General features: G+C 42.8%; 1 protein-coding gene across 4 annotated transcripts; it reads right to left on the bottom strand.

Moving 5' to 3' along the window:
* Positions 1-1,070: 1,070 nt before the first annotated feature.
* On the bottom strand, positions 1,071-7,924 carry LOC133887975 (sphingoid long-chain bases kinase 1-like). 4 transcript variants are annotated; one of them, XM_062328032.1, is made up of 9 exons: positions 7,328-7,924; positions 5,703-6,218; positions 5,255-5,611; positions 4,390-4,483; positions 4,254-4,291; positions 4,029-4,175; positions 3,751-3,850; positions 2,095-3,047; positions 1,071-1,418 (listed from the first exon to the last, which is right to left on the bottom strand). In XM_062328032.1, the coding sequence occupies exons 2-9, from the start codon at positions 6,111-6,113 to the stop codon at positions 1,269-1,271; spliced, it is 2,250 nt and encodes a 749-aa protein (XP_062184016.1). In that variant the 5' UTR covers positions 6,114-6,218; positions 7,328-7,924; the 3' UTR covers positions 1,071-1,268. The 4 variants fall into 4 exon arrangements, with proteins under 4 accessions (XP_062184016.1, XP_062184013.1, XP_062184015.1 ...); XM_062328029.1 differs by having other exon boundaries at positions 4,029-4,291; XM_062328031.1 differs by having other exon boundaries at positions 4,029-4,291; positions 7,333-7,924.
* Between the last annotated feature and the right edge of the window lie 5,451 nt (positions 7,925-13,375).

Genomic DNA, 13,375 nt, shown 5'->3' with positions numbered 1-13,375 from the left:
AATGCATATATTTGTACAACTTTTTCTTAGTGGCTTCAAAGGTAAGGTAGTCCAACTAATTCAAGACATGCACCTTTGCTCAGTAGTTAGGCGGGCCTTGCAAAGCATACATGCTCTATAGAGATTGCACTACATCGCACTAATCATCAGTATTTTAAAATTTTATCATAGTTGATTTGTTGGTCCTACCAGATTGCTTGCAGTATTCCCTCTCATTTCAATTTCTGAGTTTGACCTCCAACGGTGGCGCAGCTTTTCCAATCAAGGAGGCGTTGCGTGTTAAAGAAACATATCTCAACCACAAGACTTGGAATGTGCGGTCGGCTCAGCCTCAAGAGAAGAATAGACAGGCAGAAACTTAAAAACGCCAGAATTTTAGACGCAAGTTCGGTGCCCTTTTCTTTGTTTCCACTCCGCACCTGTGCGATTTGAGTTTTTCTCAATCTGAGCTGCTTGCTCAATTCATGTGCACGAGTAAAAGGGGAGGAACAGATACGAGTAACATCCTTTTACTAGTCACAGATGGTATACTAGGTGTCTAGAAGACTAGAACTGCGAGGTGATTCCAAACATGGTTAAGAAAATCTGTATCTGAAGTTTTGAACGCGCATGCAAGTTTTGCAGGGAGGATATCTCAAATGCTACATGAAGAGATAGGATGCTGTAGCGAGTTAGGCCTTCTCGAACAGAAGCTGCAAACTTCCCGTAAACACTGTAGCAGCGATTTTTGCCGCTCTATGCGCCCGCCAACCGCTACAACAGAAACGGCAAATCCCATTTGCCAATCGGATACCCCGTATTTCTGTTCCTAAATATGCATATGGATCTGAGGAGAGGAGGAGAGTAATGAAAAATAGGAAATAGAGTGTGTTGTAGATGAAAAAAAAAGAGATACTGTAATAGTGTTAAATGATACTGTAATAGTATTATAGAAGGTGAATTTTTAAAATTTCTGTTGGAAATGGCCTTAAGTACTTCAAGCAGTGCTCATGGAGCTCATCTACCAAAGCTCCCACCTTGGGAAGGGTAAAGGGTGTTACCCTATAGCAAACATATAAGCATAATATCCATAAAAAGAATCAAGATATCATCTTATAACCACTCAAATATACAGAAATCTCACAACATTGTTTGTTCAGTCCAAAATCTCTAGATCTGCACGTCCGAACCCACGCTCAACCCCCATCAGCAAGTGACAATATATAGACATCAGTTGTTAGATGTGGAAACAGAGCCCCCAGAACTCATAAAGTTCAACAGTACAGCACTTAAATAGATTGTCTGCATTGCCGGCCAATAAGCCTACACTGCTCTGGAAGCAAGGAGCAGAGTACATGTCCCTTGACATGGCAAAGCTCACCATCTATACCACAGCCATTGTGAGTGTTTGCACCAGGTTTAAGCTTAACTGACTTCACCTGTATCAATGTCAGACCAGCATTAAGACCGAGTTGTTGTTCTTGTTAGAAAAAAAAAGTTTCTGTTGCGCAAAAAAGGAGCACAGCCTGCTTTAATAGTGTTCTTATATTAGGGAAGCTTTCAGTGGTCCATGATCAGAGCTGATTTAAATGAATAAGACACAGACCCAACAGCTGATGAGCATCAGCAGCTACTTATAGGTACCAAGACCCGATCATTCTGTTTGATCCTGGCAATTGGTAGGCATAATGCAGTTGAAATAACAAAAGATATGATTCACCACATACAACTACTCTTAGGAACCTAAGGTATCAAATAAAAAAGGTGAAAAGAGGTGCTGAAGATACATCTCAATATTTCCATAAGCAAGCCTAATAGTTTCAAGAAGACATGCATTTTCCCCTTGAAATGGAAGGCAAACATATACAAAGCGGAACACATGCATTTCTAGAATGCACACAGACATTCACAAGCTGATGCAAAACTATATTTTCCATTAATGCAGTTTTAATGTTCTTCAAAACCTTTAAATAGATATGGCCACAAATTTTATACTCTTAACTCTATAGAAAATATATTTTCTGCCAAAAGTCAAAAGAAAGCTACTATATACTATAATAGGGTGAAAAAGAAAGGAATGGAAAATAGCTTGAGCAAAGAATGAAGTTAAGATACCTTTACATATTCCACATAGGGTAAGGAAAGATGGCCACCGAATTGCAGAAGTATGAAAAATCTCAGCAACTTCCACCTTCCCCTTCCGCCAACTAAAAGTAAGTCCAAACTGTTGTCATCATGGGTGGCTTTCGGTGCAACAACCTGTGAACTCAAACTTTGCACTGTCTTGCATGAGTGATTGCATACTAGAACACCAAGAAAGTATCCTTTCCTAACTACCCATTTCTCATCCAAGTTTGGCACAAGTTCCTTTGGTGCTCCGGTTTCCCCGTCTTCTGGTGGTCCAAGAAGTTCTATGGGGTGGCCAGGCTCCCAAGTTGGCTCAGTGTCCCATTTTGGCCCCATGTCCCACTTCGGTTCACAGTCCCAAATAGGTCCTGGATCTGATATTGTCGAGGAAATGTCTTCCTTGTCATGAATTGATGGGGCTGCCCAAGATAGCCGTGTATCATTAGCAGCGGTGACACCAACTGAATTTCTATCGGTTCTTGCTTTGGACCTAGTTCTTGGCCAGTATGATGCATGATGTTGTTGAGGGTGTAACACTTCTTCAGGTTCTGAAACAATGTTACTTCTGCCCAGAGATAAGCGTTTTGCTTTTGGATCAAGACCCCGAACATAGTCCGATGGTTCAGTGCTTGCCACTGTACTACCTGATGTATCGACATCCCCAAGTGCCATCCGACTTGGAGTCATGATAGAATCAATACTGGACAAACTGGAAGCTCGCTGAATTCCTTCTCTTTTTGATCTGCTGTGGATTACATCAGTATAGACGTCAGACAAGAGGGTCTTGTCTCGTTCTGTACTTTTACCATGCCCAGTCATCTCCTTCGGAAGATATTCCAACTCATAGAAGTAGCTAGGCAAACATAAAAATTTCAGTATTCCAGCCACGAAATATCGAAGAGGACCAAATTTCTTCTGATATTTCTCAGAAAGTTCCAGGACTGCAACAAAATAATAAGAATTTTGAGCTTAGTAAACTTTTTAATATACACCACATTTCACTAGTGCAAATATTGGAAAGTGAGCAATTAAACAAAACTTCCCGTGCGCAGTCAATCAAGATACAGAAGTATTAGCAATTTTGCATTCATTAAGAATGTACTCTGATCTTGAAAAGGCATTAAGAATACAGTCACAAGGAATAATGCAGCATAATTTGTTTACATAACTTCAGACCACACGATGAAACAAAAGAAAGCAAATTTACAACAGGCTTAGCAAGTAAAATCTGTATGCTGTCAACATGCACAAATTAAGATTTGGATGACTTTCTGAGAAATATGAAAAGAAATGCAGTCTATAACTTACTACATATTTCGAAGGAACAATAAAACTAAACAAGTAGATTTCTCTTCGATTAGCGTGCTTAGCTAATTGGATACAACGTTACAGCTAAACATTTCCTTTAGTAGTTGATAAAACATATCTTTTCCACGCTAAATTGCAGAAGGGTAATAGAATTAAACAAAAAGGTGAAAGCTCAATCCTAGTATTTATTTATGTAAGGCACATTAAATTTTGTAGTATTCTTCAAAAAGGAAAAAAAATGTTGCATTTGATCAGTAAATCAGTTACAACATACATCAGAATAAGCAGAGCTAGAAATATGTAAAGAAATAAAAATAATGACATATATGAGGTTACCATCACTAACAAAACCATAGTATGAAACAGTTGAGCCAAAGTGTATTTGCCCAGATTGGATCCACTCAACAGACAAGATGTCTAGAGCTGTAAAGCCACCCTGTCATCAAGGGATTATCCTTGTAAGAAAAGCAATTAGCTATAACATTATTTTGAACAAAACGGAAATGGGTATAATATACTGCTGAAACTCTTCTCCTCCTATAAGAGTAAGTAGTGATAAAAATTCTTTAGTAATGACAGTGATGGAACCTAGAAAAAGTAGAGAGTAGGCGTACCTTAACAATTAATAATGATGCGGAAATAGGATCTCTAACTCCCAAAACAGTCCAGACAAGTGAGTTGTCAGACCCTGCAGGAATTATTCCAACTGGAATTGATATAGCTTCTGTTCTATCACTTCTACTGAGAAGACCATTGAGCACCTGCAGAACTATAAATGTTGAGCTAGCAAATAAGTTAATTATTCCTAACCAACTAAAGTATGAAAAGCAAGGACAAACCTCATTTACAATTCCATCACCACCAACACACACAATTCCTGCAAAACAATTCAAAGGTATCAGTAAGACCAGTTGAAACGGTTGCCTCTGCCTTGGTCCTAGATAATGTACATAGCTACACGTTTAATATTCATACCGTCTGGGCATGTGTTGAAATCAAATGTAGATACAAGAGATTTTGCATGCCCAGCATGAGTAGTTTTAACTACTTCCATCTGAAAACCTGCGAGCTGCATCAAATATTAATGAGTTTGTAACTAAAAATAACAATAAAAATATGTATGCAGTGACGCACAGAAGGATGTACATTTTAATTAAGGCTAGTAAATCAAATGCAGCACCAAATACGAAAATGCACGTATAAAGGCAACATTTTCTCTCTCTCCGAGAGAGAGAGAGAGAGAGAGAGAGAGAGAGAGAGAGAGAGAGAGGATGAATCTACACATTGGCAATTGTAACTGGCTGGTGCTCTACTGCTCTATCGTTTTATTCGAAACAGTACTCAATGTAGCTGCACTAAGGGAGGAGGGAGATTAAGTGATATTTACATAATGAATTAAATACAGTTTTCTACTCCAGTCCCAATGCTGCATACATTACTTCCATCGCTTACTGCTAGAGTGTCATATGGAGGATGAAGAGATTAACAATTTAATAGGTGTAGCAATCTCATGTATTTTTCAATAACACCAAAACAGAAGATATGTATGATTTCCCAGTTCCCATATGTGCAAATTGAAATAAAGCATAGACATCCGAAAAGTTGTCATTCTAACCATGAATCAGTATATCCTAAGCTCAACAATTTTTAAATTGGAACAGGAAAAACCAATATCAAGAAACCGAAATACCATCATCCTATTTGTGAGGTCTTCAGGAGATTAAAAACGGAATGGTGAAACAGAAGTTTTAAGAGGAAACTCTATCAGAAAATAGTTAAACATAGCTACCTAAATAATCAGTTCATTATACTTTTGCATGATGTAAACGTCAAAAAGTACCTTAAATATAGGTTCTGCTTTCTCATGGAAAACTTTACTTGATCTACCATGTCCAGATCGAGGGTTCAATATAACAAGTACTCTTTGTGGAGATTTGCATTTAATCGGTGGCTGGTCAAATAAAGACTCACTGAGGGGGGCATCTGAGTCTTGCTTGATACTGGACGTTGCCGGGTGAGGTAGTAAATTAACATATATGTTCTGTTCAGCAAAGCATGTTACCCACAAAATGGCCTCATCTAAGTTAGAGGCTATAAAGCAGAAGTCCTTCTGAACTCTGCGTGTCTTTCCAAATAAAGACTTCTTAGTCGGGTATGAATGCACAGTAAAATGTTTGACACCAGAATTATATGATACCTGCCAAAATATAAATAGAGCACAAAAAATCAAAGGGCTGATCCGGTTGAGACAAATAACAATATAGCCACATCTTATTCTATGAACTTACAGATACAGCATCCTCTAGGATGAGCACAGAGGAGCCCCAGATCAGAGCTTTACTTGTGAGTCTTGCATCAATTGCATCAGCTTTCCCATTTGCTGACAACTGATTATTACCGCTTGCGCTTTTATTTTTCTTATCAAAAATAAGCTTTCCAGCATACACTTCATAACCTAGAAAATTGGACCTCTCATCTGCCACATCAATTTTCTGTTCATGGCTTTTTCCTTTTTTAGCATCTTTGTCATCAATAACCAAATGCTTCTGCCTCGAAGATCTTGGTTTGCTTCTTTTCTCTTGAATGTTGGGCGAAGAATGTTGTCCAGATGACTTTTGAGAACGCCTACTACCAGAACGGCGGCTAGATTTCTGGGATGAACTTCTAGAAGTTGGATTTTCAAGGTCAGTTCCGTCCATTTCTGTCTTTTCGATGGCACTTCAGAACATTGGTATATGGCTTCAGAGTCGGATAAGGCATCACGGCTCCAATGCCATATGAAAAGATCAGTATAATTGACAAAACTGCAATAAAAAGAAAGGAACAGTTTGAAGATGCTTATGTCTGGTACATATATGCATTGCTCGTTATTGACACACCCTAGGCAATTGTTAAAAGCAGATGAGGATGTATGAGTTTCGTCCCCACAAACAACCAAGAAGAATAGAAAAATAAGTGTGAGCTTCTTGAGCAATTGCAAGGCTGAAGCGCATCAAGCAAAAAAGGATGTTGACAAATACTGGAACATCTATAGTCTATCTCTACTGAACTTTTGCCTATGGAGTATGTACACCGTGTTTTGCTATGCAAAAGGATACTACCTTGTGGAACATCCAACAATTGTAATCCCCTATGATTAACCATGCATATTCCTGCTCTAGACATATCAACCTCAATTAGCAATCTTGTGCTCAGCACTCGAGATATTAGCCTTTTATTCTTAGTTTTTCAACCTCAATGTTCAGAAACTAATCTGGGGCATTAGAGGCAAAAACATTTCCAACATCAAACACCTGGAAAACGAGTAAAAGACATCTAGATTGGTCGTCACAAAAGCTATGGTGCAACAATTTGCTTAAATTTCATACAAGGAATCATTTGCTTACATAAACAGTCCTTGCAATGTTAACTCTTTCACAAATCTATAATATCTTCAGCCATCAAACACAATTGGCAGATCTATGATAGCTTTAATCCACAAATTCAATGACTTAAATGCTACAGCAACCATTTCTACAACAGGTGCGAGTATGAGCACTACCAAATGACAAGATGAAGAACAAAATACACGAACTGTCACTCTAGCTTATCGTATCACAGATACAAACGCAACTAGTAGCAGTAGCAGATCTCAGCGCAACTAAAAATGATATAATGCACGTTTCTAGATGAGCAATCCCCGGGTAACACGGAAGGCGTCGAATTCGTGATTTCATATAGATAAAGTGAACGCGCAGAACTAAAATCACAGCAGACCAACAGAATCTGCGAGCTACCGTCATCAGATCTCGCCAAATACAGTTCCAAATGACACACGCACATCGCGTCAACACGCTAATCACCGATGACCCAGTCCCCAAAAACGCGAAACACAGAACCGAAAAAGAAAAACGAGGAGCAACCCATCACCTACCGCACCTAACACGTAGATTCCGCCGCAAGGAAGCACCAGCCGGATCGAAATCGCCGAGGGAACGTACCGAATTTGACCCGCCCGGCGCGCGATCGGATCCGGAGATCGAGCCCGGTGCGCGGCTCCCGCTGGCCGATCAACGGGAGGCCATCTGGATTCGGGGCGCCGCCGACGGTGGGATTTATGCGAGGGGGTGCCGGACACGAGGCGGCGTTGTCCCGGCTGCGGCTGTTGAGGGGCGAAGTGGAGGCCGGCCGGTGGAAGGACGGACGGAAGGGGAGAGCGAGACGGTCCGGTCCGTTTTTACTCCGTTTCCTTCGATGGTTCTTCTTTCACCTCGTCTCGTGGTGTGCGACGCTACGTACGCCCGCGTCTCGCTACTGCTCCAGCGGGCGCTGCCTCTGCTCTGCGCTCACCGCGACGTGCTGGCGTGCTTGGTGCTCGTGGGGCTTCTATCGACGACGGATTGTAGACGATGGCTTCGCACGCCGCTGCCGGCTGCCGCCCACTGGAGAGATTTGACGAGACTGCAGAGAGCGATAGCTGGGACGTGAGACGCCTAGCTATGGTGGTACGGGTGTCGACAAAAAAGGATCGGCAGATTTCCTCCAGTAGAGACAAGAGAACAGCTGGTTCAACTGCTGGTAGGGGTGTGCCTTCGGGTGTATCTGAATTTTCGATCTTAGTATTTTGGGTATTTTGAATTTTGATCTTTTAAAACTAGTATCTAAAATATGGTTTTAAAATCGGTATCAAAAATTTAGTTAACAAAATTTTGGTTCGATACCTAAAATATCTAAATTTCTTATACGGTACTCCTTTTGTTATTTTTATTTGATGTTTTAGATTTATGCACAGTTATTAAGAAAAAGAAAAAACAAAAACTTACCACGTGACTTTAATAAAGTTGTCGCTTACTATCTTATCAAATTTGTTTGCTCTAAACTATCTATATTAACCGATGGATAATAAAATTAAGTCTCATAATTTTATATAATGTATCACAATTCACACACTAAATAAGGGAACAGACGCTATAGAAATATATATGTATATGGCTCTTCTCGAAATAGTATAATATCAAATAAAAAGAACACTTTTCCTCTCCTCAACATAATGATATTTTAGGTATTTCGGGTAACAAGGAACATAAAAAAATGTTCATTTGGGACTCATACCCGAAATTTTGGTCTTAGGGTAATTCGGGTTTGGTCTCGAGTAGTTCGGGCTCGGTTTTCGGTCTCAGGTATTTTTGCCCACCCCTACCTGCTGGGCTATAAGACCATGTCCAACGGATTTTCGTGACCCATAATCCCTTCATGAAAGAATTTTTATTCCCTTCAGCGTTTCAACGGTTTCCCTTCACAGTTCTATTCATGAAGGGATTTTTAAGGTCATTCTCTCCAGGACGATACTCTTTCATTTCTCTTTACGAATCACTTCAGGAAAAAGCTATTAAAGATGAGGAAAAATAAAAAATATAAATAGAAAAGAGAATAAAAAGATAACGAAACGAAGAAAAAATAGTGGGATGGTCTAAAGGCACGTACACATGTAGGCAGACCCTTCTTGGCTGTTGCTGATTTTGCATGCCATGGTAGACCTTGCAACTAGCGCTTGCGATTGTGTCACCGTCGGGGAGGTGTTTAGCGAAATCACCGTTTTCTAAACGTGGAAAAAATGTTTTTAGTATGGTGATTAGCGTATAAATTAGACTTGCCCCGTTAAAGTTTAAGCGTATTTGGCAGAACTTTAGATCCATAATTCTTAGAACTTAGTATTTTTAGTTTTAAAAATTTATGGAGCTAGAGTTATGCGTATATCGATAATGTTTAGGTGAGTCATTTTGTTTTTATTTTAATATAAAATTATAGATTTAAATTGTCACGTCCCGAAATCCATAATTGTGTGTTTTAATCCTAAAACATGCAATTTCAGCTTCATGTTCCAGTTTGGGTCACTGGAGCACTTCACTTTGAGTCAATGAGGTGGGAGAAGGAAAAACTAAGAGAAATAAAGGAGCTGGAAGCAAGTCTGAACTTTCCTCTAGGTAAATGGGGCCCACTTGGGTGGAAAATATCTCTCTATAAGTGGGCAACAGCTCTCTCTCACCCACTCCACCACATAAGGCTTTTTGAGGAAGCAAGTTGGAGTTGGCTGTCTCTCTCCCTCTCTCTCTTAGGCTCCCTTTTTCCCCTTTGGATCCCTACCTCTGGGAGCAAGATCAAGGTACGTATGTGGTACTCACGAGACCACCAGCTCAAGGACTACTCGTCCATCCAATTCATTTTCAGTTTCCCCGAAGGAATTCGAGCTGGTTCTAAACTTGTTTGGTGTTCTTTGGGAGAAGCAAGGAAGCAGCAGTTTTTCCTCTCTTCTCCAAGCCATTTTCCGTCGTTTCCTCCTTCAACTGGCGGTCACCAACCTCAGCAAAGGACCTTAGGTGAGTCTGCTAGGCTCCCATGGCAAGTATGCTCATTTTTGGTTGGATAGATCTTGAATCTGGAACTAGGGTTGCAAAGTTCTTAAAGTTCTGCAGTCTGGGAACAAATGAGGATTTATGTGGATTTGAGTTAGGAATCATGTTGCTAGGCGGTTGAGCAAAGTCTAGACCCTGTACACCCTTCTAGGCATTTTTACTTTTGATTTAGAGAGACTCCCAGGTTAGTTTAGCTCAGTTTTTCCCTTCGTAATGGCTGCTGTTCTGGAGCTGAGCGAGGCTGATTTTACTGTAGCGCCGAGTACTGTTCACCCGAGCACCCCTGATACTGTTCACCCGACGACCCCCGGGTACTGTTCACCCGAGCACGAGCTCAGTCACCGCGAGCACTCCCGAGCACCCCGGGTACTGTTCACCCGACGACCCCCGGGTACTGTTCACCCGAGCACGAGCTCAGTCACCACGAGCACTCCCGAGCACCCCGGGTACTGTTCACCCGACGACCCCGGGTACTGTTCACCCGAGCACGAGCTCAGTCACCGCGAGCACTCCCGAGCACCCCCGGGTACTGTTCACCCGACGACCCCCGGGTACTGTTCACCCGAGCACGAGCTCAGTCACCGCGAGCACTCCCGAGCACCCCGGGTACTGTTCACCCGACGACCCCCGGGTACTGTTCACCCGAGCACGAGCTCAGTCACCGCGAGCACTCCCGAGCACCCCGGGTACTGTTCACCCGACGACCCGCGGGTACTGTTCACCCGAGCACGAGCTCAGTCACCGCGAGCACCCCCTGATACTGTTCACCCGAGCACCCGAGCACCCCTGTACTGATTCACCCCGAGCACCCCCGGGTACTGTTCACCCCGGGTACCCGTGAGTACTGTTCATCCCGGGCACCCCGAGCACGGTTTATCAGGCTTTCCTGATAGCTGATAGCTTGTAAAATTCGTAGTTAATTCGTAGGAACTCCAAACTTTTTGAGACCACTTGGAAAATTCTGGTTTGGACAGTACGATCTTGGAATAATGTTGTCATGTATTGTGGAGCATATTTTTCTTACATGATCGCATTTCATACATGCTCATTACATTGCACGCGTTGCTCTCTGTAGTGAACGCCGATCCGTCGATCCCGGAGGCCGTGGGCGATCGTGAGGCGTCCCACCTTTCTGATTCAGGGCAGCAAGGCAAGCATCGTTCATATTGCACCGTGTCTACTTGAAATTTTAATATGTTATCTACGCTTATGTATACATTGCATGTGTCGGGTACTGAGTTGGGTAGAACCTATGCCGATGCATTATCCCATTTCGGTCACGTGTCATGTGTTGTTCCTAGGAGCCTAGTGGTGTCATCGAGGTCTAATTTTAGTTCGCTATGCTTAGTGGTACTTAGGCTTTCCGGTAGAAGTCGACGGCGGCGTCCACCGTTGTCGCGAGCCTAGGACTTATTATTTGTTCGCACTTATGGTTGGGTTGATGATGAGTCGGTTTGGTGAGTGGTGAGTTGAGACGAGGTGTGGGCGGTGTTAGGGGTGTCATCTGCTCACGAGGAGTCCTCAGGCAGTTCGGGGAGGGAACCCGGACACCGTAGACCGCTTGCACCGGTTAAGCACCGATCATCGGTGTAGTCGGCTTTAGCACATACCTTACTCACCACATGCTGATATAATGGTAGGCGAGCCGATTACTTTCGCAGACGTGGTCATGTGGGCCTCGTCATAGACGGTGTGAGTCCGGTTTGAGTCCGGGCTTTTAGCGGTATTAGTTTGCTCGGGGAGTAGTTCTAATACCGCCTCGCCGAGCTATGGTTGATCCACATGGTTGGGCCTGGTTGGGAAAGGTTGTCACGGGTACCCCCTTGTGCGCATCTTAGCGGGTGGCACAAGCCGTATGGTCCCTGTGTCGTGTGGGTCCAGGAGTATCCCCCTGCAGGGTGTAAAATCAGTTCGAGCTGCCGCGCTCTCGGTTATGAGCATCGCTATCGCTTATCTCCACCGAGCGACCATATTTTGGTCGTAGAGTTTCGATGTGGGTTGTGGCGTGGTTGGATTGGGGTGGTTTGGTCGGTATGTGGTTGGTGGTTTGGTGGGAATGGTTTGCTTTTATACACTTGTTGTTATATATCTGTTTTGATCAGTTGGTTGGCAGGGTTTGAGTCGGTGGTTGGTTAAGTCAGTTGCTTACACCTAGAGTCTAGGTTGCTTACCGCTTAATGAACTTAAACATGTCTTAATCCTTGCTACAGCTTTAAATGCATGATCCTTGGAGTCGAGAATATATATACTCATACTGTGTAAGACTTGCTAGTACCTTCGTACTAAGGGTGCTGCCCTTAAGTTGCTTTCAGGTTCGCAGGTCGGCGAAGATGGGGCAGTGTTCGGCTACTTTGTGCCTGCCGATCAGGGTGGCAGGCAGGAGTAGCACCTTCTACTCCGAACTCCGGCGCTTTTGGTATGGAGCCTAAGGGCATACGGCTCCATACTCTTTTGTTGTATAGGTTTTTCTTCCGCTGCGTAGTAGTTGTTGTTGTTCCTATTTTGTTGTAAATTGTGGAAGCAGTTGCTTGTTTAACAATGGTAATCCAGTTTAATTATTTGCTCTCTATTAAACTGTGTTGTGATATTTGAGTTGGAAGGCATGTGTTCCGATCCTGGGCACAAAACACGTGCCGGGACTACCGGAATGGTATTCTGGTTAATCGTCGAGGTTGTGATTATGAATAATGATCCTCCTGATGATTAATTAGAATACTATTTGGACGGTTCCTCACAGCTTGGTATCAGAGCCTGGTTTAATTTAGTAGCCTAAACATAATTAGTGCGTTGTTTAGTAAGTCGACAACTTCACCTAAACAACCCATAATTTATGTTTATGCCTCTTCATGTTTAATATGTATTAAACTGCTATCGTTTATGCCTCTAAGTTAAAATGCGTATTATGAGGGGCGTTTATATGTCTTATACCACGTTGTTTTGCTTTCGACCCTGCATTGATTCATGTTGAGCATTGCATCTTCGGCTTTGCATCGTCGGAAGGTAAGGTACGACGCTCGGTGGCGGTTAATCACCGAGGGCTCAGCCGGATGCGAGGCAGGGGCCCGGCATGTTCCGTACGGTGATCCGTACGGGAAGTGAATACGCTAGCAATAGCGTATGAACATCCACCATGCGATGGGAGACATGGTCGTCTACTCGTGTGGCGTTTACACGAGATGTCCCGTAGGGTCTACGGGAAGTGAATACGTCGTTGTCGACGTATGGATTGTCGCTTGTACGGCATGTGGTACAAGGGCCGTTCGCGCTCTTACTCTTTCTAGCGCGAAGGGTACGTTCTGGATGTTATAAACTGCCTGTGATTTTGATGTTTGCAGGTGCGGTTCTTATTTTGAGAAAGAAGCGGTAGCTAGGTTCGAGCATGCATCATTTCATGGCATTCATGCATGCATTCATGTTTGTACATGTATTACGGGATTCTAACAATATATCCGGCGAACGCATTGTGCTGAGTCGGAATTTGACGTTTCCCCCTTTTATTTTACATTTCAAGAATGGTTGTCACTCGGCGTAGTGGAGAGGTTCCGGAGGGTTCCGGTCAGAACAACCCT

The sequence above is a fragment of the Phragmites australis genome, chromosome 13 (assembly GCF_958298935.1).
Source record: "Phragmites australis chromosome 13, lpPhrAust1.1, whole genome shotgun sequence".
NCBI classification, from domain to species: Eukaryota; Viridiplantae; Streptophyta; class Magnoliopsida; order Poales; family Poaceae; genus Phragmites; species Phragmites australis.
Note: the sequence above shows the minus strand (reverse complement) of the source record. Positions and strands in the feature narration are given on the sequence as shown.

Bases quoted from the DNA above. Each gene is read 5' to 3' on its own strand.
- LOC133887975 (XM_062328029.1), bottom strand. From the start codon at position 6,113: ATGGACGGAACTGACCTTGAAAATCCAACTTCTAGAAGTTCATCCCAG. The intron at 5,612-5,702 runs GTAAGTTCATAG...ATATTTTGGCAG, and splicing joins TCCTAGAGGATGCTGTATCT to GTATCATATAATTCTGGTGT. The intron at 1,419-2,094 runs GTATCTTAACTT...ACATTGATACAG, and splicing joins CCTATGTGGAATATGTAAAG to GTGAAGTCAGTTAAGCTTAA.